Here is a 7,821-nt window from a genome sequence, read left to right as displayed (position 1 = left end):
TTGTTGGGAAATCAGAGTGTGGGCCACAGTTTGTGGTCTGAGTTTACTGCTACAACGACTGGAGGAGCTGATTGCCACAGGGTGGGAAGTACGCTGGCTTTCCCGCCTGAAGAAAAATATGCACCAGTTCTCTAGAAGACACCGAACACCGTCTGATCTCTGTTTTTTTTTTTTAAAGCTCCATATTCCCTTACCATGATTTTTTTTTAAATGTTTTTATTTATTTTTGAGACAGAGAGAGACAGAGCATGAACGGGGGAGGGGCAGAGAGAGAGGGAGACACAGAATCGGAAGCAGGCTCCAGGCTCTGAGCCATCAGCCCAGAGCCCCACGCGGGGCTCGAACTCACAGACCGCGAGATCGTGACCTGAGCCGAAGTTGGACACTTAACAGACTGAGCCACCCAGGCGCCCCACAAATAACGTTTTCAACAGCACCTTCATTTACAAGGTAGCTTAGACTGTAGAAGGAAGTCAGCTCCTTTTTACCACCTGTCAGAAAAGAAGCCATTTCCATCCAACTAGAAATGCTTAGCTCTTATGAGGATATTATGCTTTTTTTAAATTCAAATGTTAATTTGAATTGCAGTCTGTGTCTTAAAGCATCAATTTGTTTTTTCTCTAGTCCATTTGATCATGGTTTCTGGTGAGCGGTACAGGAATATTAATTTGGCATAGAGATCTTCCTCGAGTTCCAGTTCCCCTGTCTCTCGAACTAAAAAAATATCTGTGCACAACTTCAGAATTCGGTCCACATTTGGAAGCTCTTCAAACATGATGGAGTGAGAAATCCCACTGAAGAATTCACGGACAAACTTCCCAATCACAAGGACAACCGAAGCATACAATCCCATGATACTGGGGGAAAAAAAAAAAAAAAAGGTAGCTAGAAATTGTATCTACCAGTTAAACACAGTTAATAGAACACGTCTAAAAGAAAAAAATAACAAAATTTCTCTAGTTTTTCCCTTTGGTGAAAACATTTACTCTGTTTATTAAAAAGGTAATTCAGGGGCACCTGGGTGGCTCAGTTGGGTAAGCAGCCAACTTCAGCTCAGGTCATGATCTCGCGGTCTGTGAGTTCAAGCCCCGCATAGGGCTCTGTGCTGACAGCTCAGAGCCTGGAGCCTGCTTCCGATTCTGTGTTTCCATCTCTCTCTCTCTGCCCCTTCCCTGTTTGCTCTCTGGCTCTCTCTCTCTCTCTCAAAAACAATAAACATTAAAAAAAATTTTTTTTAAAAAGGTAATTCATATTCCTTGTGTAAACACACTTTATACATTACAGTGCTGTAAGACTTGAAAAATAAAAGTGTCAAAAAAATCTCAATTCTGGAAACAACCAATGCTAGTAGTCTCATGCATGAACTTCAGGGGGTTTTACTGCAAATATTATATAAAGAAACCACATAATATACTTGATAGAAATGCAATTGTACTATATATACTTTTCTGCACCAGCTATTTATGTTAATACTATAATTCTGCATAGACATTGACTTCTTAACAGACTTTCATGTCTTGTAGGGGATGCATGTGTCTTAGAATGTAAGCATCAGAACACGGTGAAATGATAGCATCAGACCATTTTGGACATTGGACCATGTCCAAAATTGCGATGCTTGACTGAGCATCTGCTCAGGTCAGAAGGCAATCTATACAGAAAAGAGATAACCCTACACCAATTTCTAAGTTTAAACATTGAATTACATCAAAAGTAACAGGAAGACGTGGAGTCAAGAAACCAGAAACATGACTTCTAGTCCTGTCCTTAATGGTGTTATTCACCCCAGGCATTTTGACATCTTTGGGACTCTGGTTCTTGAAGGGCCAATGATCTATGAATTTTAACACTGCAGCTGTTAAGTTCAAGAATTTTAGGAAGGTACAAAGCTTCCCATCAACTTTATTATGACACAGAAGTAGGCTCTTGTGACTGCTAACTGAAATGCGTCCTTACCCATAGCCAGCCAGGAACCCCAGACTGGGCGGGCTGACTTTGTCATTGAAGACCACCAGTTCCAAGGCCTGAGCGTGCTGATTGTATATTCTGTTTCCAGTCAGGTTGAGAACCCACCACTCACTGTTAGATTTAGTTGTATTGTCTCTGGACAAAATGATGGTGATATTCATGAAGTTATTTTCTGCAAGACGAGAGAAATGAAACCAAGTTAGCATAAGCATATTAAGATTCAATGCACGCAAACAATTGTCAGATGGCAGAACCTGATTACCACTATTCGTAGCATGTGATGCCAGGATGAGTAGGGCACATGTTAACAGCGTGAGTGGAGAAAGGAAAGTGGGCCGCAGGTGTGCATAAGGTTTCTCCTTGTTGCTAAAGAGGACGCTCACTGTTGCTAAGTGAGCACGGCAGCCATATCACAGGGAGAGAGTGAAGACCCACGTGATATATACCTGAGTATCACACATGTTAATATACGTGAGTATATTTCTTTGCTAATAATTCCAAGCAACTAGTTAGACATTTAAAAACCCAAATCACTGACTTTTTATTGACTTGACTAATCCAATCATATTACTAGCATTTATTGAGTGTCTTCTGGGAGGAAGGCCCTCCGTTAGGTGATCAGGGGTTACAGAATTGAATACAGCACAATTCCATATTTCAATGGGAACAGGCCATGTACATGAGCACAACTTATGGGCATGTGGCAACCACTATTAGACCTGTGCTGACAAGGAGAGAACAATTCTGGTTGGTAGGATCCATGAGGGCTTCCCAGATGAGACGACTTCTGAGTTGAATTTTGCTGAGAACATCAGTAAAGTGGAGATGGAGAGGGAGAGGAGGTTATTGCAGGAAGGATTGATGGCATGAAGCTCAGGAAAGTTCTGAAAACCCATGATGTGTGGTTAATGATTGCTTGTGTTGGAGCTTAGGGTGAATATAAAACAGTAAAAGGGCCAACAGAAAGCTTGGAGTTCTCTGTGTAGGCCTTTCTAAGAAAATACCACCACTGCCAATGATAATACGGCCTCCACTGAGAATCATGGTGGTGGACTATAAACCGTGAGGGTGGGGGCCATGGCTGAATTATTTTCTGCTAAATTCCTAGATCAAAGGAATCTAGGACAGTGTGTGGCAATGTAAGTCTATTGGATGGATGGATGGATGGATGGATGGATGGACGGAGAGTGAGGCAGGAGACTCATAAAGATAAAGAAACCCCTCCTCAAGAAGAATGTGAACCACTGAGAATGCTCAGGAAGAAAAAGAACCTTGGTTCTGAAGTCTAGAGAGTTCTGAAGGGGGACATCTGGCCCATGTTTGGATCTAGTTTGTCCACGTACTGGTTGTATAACCTTTGCTGAGTAATTCACACACTGGGCCTTGGTTCCCCCTTTGTAAACTGGTGATAACCACCAACGTATGCTAAATAGGCCTTATGGTAAAGATCAGAGAGAACTCAGTAAAGCTAATCAGAGAAGTTGTTGTGTTGGCAGGACCTGAGAACACCAAGACCTGTGGTGTGGGAAAGGGGACTTCACAGGCTGAACCTCATGAGGAAGAAATGCATAGAGATGTGGGGGCCCGCCCACACTTGTCTTCGGAACCTCTATGCTGCCTCTACTTCTTGAGATCTCCATGGGGGTGTCTACCTGTTTACCTACGCAATCCCCATCTTTCCAGCTAAACATGAACCATGTAGAACCTCGTCTCCAGTGCCTGGCATACTGCCTGGTGACAATGAGCAACCCATGTTGGCAAACGAATGAATGTGACTTGGATATATACTGCACTGTCCTTCTACTTTTACCATCCATACCCATCTGTTCTTGTCCAGGCAACTGATGAAGTCAAACAATGCTTCATAATTAATGCTTAAGAATTCCAAAGCATCATCTTACTACCATCTCTGTTATTTGGGGTAAATACAGTCCCTAGAGACTACTGTTGATACTTAACGACCCTTGGGCTGAATCACGCACATTTCCTGCTACCTTTTTATTGCTCTTATTGTGGGGCCTTCATATTTAATACTGCATGAGGCCATTTTCTGCCCAAGATATGGATGTTAATAGAAACAAGTAAACAGACTAAGGCACTAAATGTGGATTTAAGCCCATCAAGTTCTATATCAATGAAAACAATGAAGAATATGGCTTCTGGTGACTGACTGATTCCTTCTGGCTGTGGAACGCAGCTGGGAGTCTCATGCTTCCTATAAGCTCTGTGTCACAGAGACAGAAAACTGGAAAGAAGCTCAAGAAAGGTTGAAAATGCAAACTGTAGAAGTTGAATAAAAGAAGGTTAAAAAAAAAGTTCTGAAATAATTCCTTCTCAGCCTTACCAGACAAAAGTTGCTTTATAGGTTTTGAATTCGAAACACTAGGTGCTTTCACGTAATATGGGTAGATCTTTGCTATAGTCCTGTATGTTAAAAAAAAAAAAAAAAGGAGGGGAAGCGTAATTAAGTTTTAGTTGTTTTACCCACATAAAATTGATTTTTTTGTTGCTACTTTGACCTCATATCAAACGATAATGGTGAATCTTTGTATATGTATACAATGTGATGTCATCGCAATTTATGGGTTCCATTATAACTAGAATTCTCTGAAGCCAAAAAAATTTTACCTGTTTCTATTCGAATACTCAAGTAAACTCTGTACATGAGCAGTTTATGACTTGAAAACTGCTACAGAGATTTTCCATGTCTGTGACTGTTTCTGAAGCAAGGGACTGTCTTTCTTGCTAGGATCTAGGTCTGTACTCTCTCTCTCTAGATATATCTATAATCAAGTGGACAGCATGAATCTATCTAGTGACAAGACTGAGGCTTGAGGGGAGAACTCAGGCAGGGAGAACTCTAGTCCAACTAGAGGCCTGGACCTAACCCTCCCTCTGCCAAGGACAAGCTAAGTGACCTGAGCAGGTCACTGTGTCTTTCTAGGCCTGCCTGTTCTCTCATGAAATAATGGGGGAGGAACTGACAGTCTTTGAGGTTCCTTCAACTTTAGTGATTGACAAAGGCTGTCGTAGGGAGCACGTCTGAGGACTGCATCATGGCGGCTTATATTCACTGCATTAAAGTGGGGCCAAGGCAGACTGGAGGTCAGAACTAGGCATTGGCTGGTGGACGTCTGGAATACTTCATTTAGTGGTTTTGCACCAATAGCATTTTTTCCCCCTCCTGCTTAGAATCTAGACATCACAGCTTATATCTGTTTGAAGTGGAGTACTTACATGGCAGGAGAATATATTAAGATGTAGATCCCCCCCCCCCCCAAATTTCCTTTTACCCCTTATCTTCCCCTCATCTCCCATCCATTCAATGACCCCAGGCCAGGAGCAATAGTAGAAGAGGGGTATCCCAGGGGCTTAATCTGGCTTTTGGTGATTATGGTCAGATAAGAGCAAAGTTTGCTGCCCAGGAACAAGGTCAGTACTCCCAGGGCTAGGTGGACAGAGTACCGAGGGAGGAAAACAGAGCTGCCTTAACGTAACACAATGAGGCCTCCAAGTAGAGATTCACTTGAGTTACTGAAGAAAGTTGCATTTCTGGTATACGTGAGTTTGCAGATGCAGATTTTGTACCAGATATATCCATCTATTAAAGCTAATTAACAGGAGCAATCACTTACACCGGTGTTCTTGAACTTTCTGTGTTGTTGCCGGCTATCATTTTAGCTATATGCTCTCGTGTGGTATTTTTAAGAGGAAAAGAAAGCTTATCAGTTGCAATTTCTGCCTTTGCACCCAAACTCATGTTTCTGTGAAGAGAAATAAAAAGGCTCAATGTCAGTGATTACTTGGAAGTCTAGAAGAGACGTTCAAAAATTCACTTGACTCTTCATTTTATTAATCTCACCAAGTCTTCCTTGGATCCACAACTGTCACCCCCAACCTTTTCTGTCCACCTCACCTTTACGTCCAGCTTCTTATACAACCAAGTTAGTAAAGCCCGGGGAGGCCACAAACACCTTTAAAACAGATGGCAGGTGAGAGGGCAGAGTCTGTTGACTAGAAGAGAAACCGTCTTGATGCTCTGATAATGAGTTTCTGAAACACTTTTTTTTTTTTTTTTTTTTTTTAATTTTTTTTTTTCAACGTTTTTTATTTATTTTTGGGACAGAGAGAGACAGAGCATGAACGGGGGAGGGGCAGAGAGAGAGGGAGACACAGAATCGGAAACAGGCTCCAGGCTCCGAGCCATCAGCCCAGAGCCTGACGCGGGGCTCGAACTCACAGACCGCGAGATCGTGACCTGGCTGAAGTCGGACGCTTAACCGACTGCGCCACCCAGGCGCCCCTGAAACACTTTTTTTTATTAATCTAGTGAGGTTAGTCTCCATGGTGACTAATAGAATCCATGCTTTTAAAAGAATGTTCCATCAAGAGTTGATCTTTAATGTTGTTATTATTTATTATTATTATTATTTTGGTAGCTCTTCAAAGAAAAGGCTAGAAAGTGAATTTTGGCAGTACAGAATTTCATGTGAGGAATTTGGGATGTTCTAAAGGAGAAAATAAGATGAAAGAAAGAGTTCTTTCAATTCTGAACAGCCCCCTTTCAGATATTTCTTTACTGTTTCTTTGTAAATTCACTTTAGATTGGAGAAGCCTTCTTCTGTACCTATCATAATTCTTTCTTAATTTTATCCTAGAAGCCAGGAACCATGAACCCGATGAACCTATCACTTGACTGCTGGCATAGAATCCTGAATCACAAGACTATGACAAATACAAACAAACAAACACTAAGCCAACCAACTAGTGTATTGTGTTGAGGTTCCCCGATTGCTTCACTAGCACATTGGGCTTCTGAATGCAAGAACTTTTCTTAAGACACGCTCATGAATGGATAAGGAAGATGTGGGGGGGGGTGTGTGTGTGTGTGGAATATTACTCAGCGGTGAAAAGGAATGAAATCTTGTCATTTGCACAGACACGGATGGAGCTAGAGAGTATTATGTTAAGCAAAATAAGTCTGTCAGAGAAAGAAAAATGCCATATGATTTCGCTCATGTGCAGGATTTAAGAAACAAAACAAGTGAGCAAAGGGGAAAAAGAGAGAGAGGCAAACCGGGAAAGGGACTCTTAACCACAGAGAACAAACCGACGGTTACCAGAGGGGAGGTGGGTGGGGGGATGGGTGAAATAGGTGATGGGGATTAAGGAGGGCACTTGTGAGGTGCACCGGGTGTTGGATGGAAGTGAAGAATCCCTATGCTGTACAGCTGAAACTAATATTACGCTGCGTGTTAACTAACTGAATTTAAATACAAACTTAACACAGATCAACAAGTGCAGTAGTGGCCACGTGCTGGCCATGGGCCCAGGTTAGGTGAGAAGGAATCTCTCTCAGCTCTCCCCATCTTGGGACTCCCAGGCTGCTCTCACATCTCCTGCTTAGAGAAAAGATCTGACAGGACCGCCCTACGTTGGAGGGATTCGAGTGAGAATTCGGGTTCCCGAGACTGCCAATTCTTTATTGCTCAGACCAAATCTTAGATCAGGGAAATCTTACAATCATCCAGACCATTTCATTTTATAAGTCATGACACTTTTTCTTTTTGCTTTACCTCTCTCTCTCTCTCATTCACAAAACTCACTGCCAGCCTCTCTTTAAAAACTGGAGTAGAAAAAAGGAAAACTAAGAAGTTCTTATTTTTGTCAGAGATTCCTAGGCAAACTGTTATTTAGTAAACACAGATGTTAGCTGTAGCATCGAGTGAATGTTCCCAAAGTGTAATGTCAGCTATAAACCACATCATCGACTTTTCCTTACTTCTATCTACCCACCCCCACCCCGAGTTTAGATTGGGGGGAAAGGGGAAATTATGCATGGAAATACAGTAA

At 42.1% G+C, this 7,821-nt stretch overlaps 1 protein-coding gene across 1 annotated transcript; it reads right to left on the bottom strand.

Moving 5' to 3' along the window:
* Positions 1–392: 392 nt before the first annotated feature.
* LOC144613822 (piezo-type mechanosensitive ion channel component 2-like) lies at positions 393–5,644 on the bottom strand. Its single transcript, XM_078435311.2, has 4 exons — positions 5,604–5,644; positions 4,313–4,392; positions 1,957–2,140; positions 393–857 (listed from the first exon to the last, which is right to left on the bottom strand). The coding sequence occupies exons 1-4, from the start codon at positions 5,642–5,644 to the stop codon at positions 605–607; spliced, it is 558 nt and encodes a 185-aa protein (XP_078291437.2). The 3' UTR covers positions 393–604.
* Between the last annotated feature and the right edge of the window lie 2,177 nt (positions 5,645–7,821).

The sequence above is a fragment of the Panthera onca genome, chromosome D3 (genome assembly GCF_046562875.1).
Source record: "Panthera onca isolate mPanOnc1 chromosome D3, mPanOnc1 haplotype 2, whole genome shotgun sequence".
Lineage (NCBI taxonomy): Eukaryota > Metazoa > Chordata > Mammalia > Carnivora > Felidae > Panthera > Panthera onca.
Note: the sequence above shows the minus strand (reverse complement) of the source record. Positions and strands in the feature narration are given on the sequence as shown.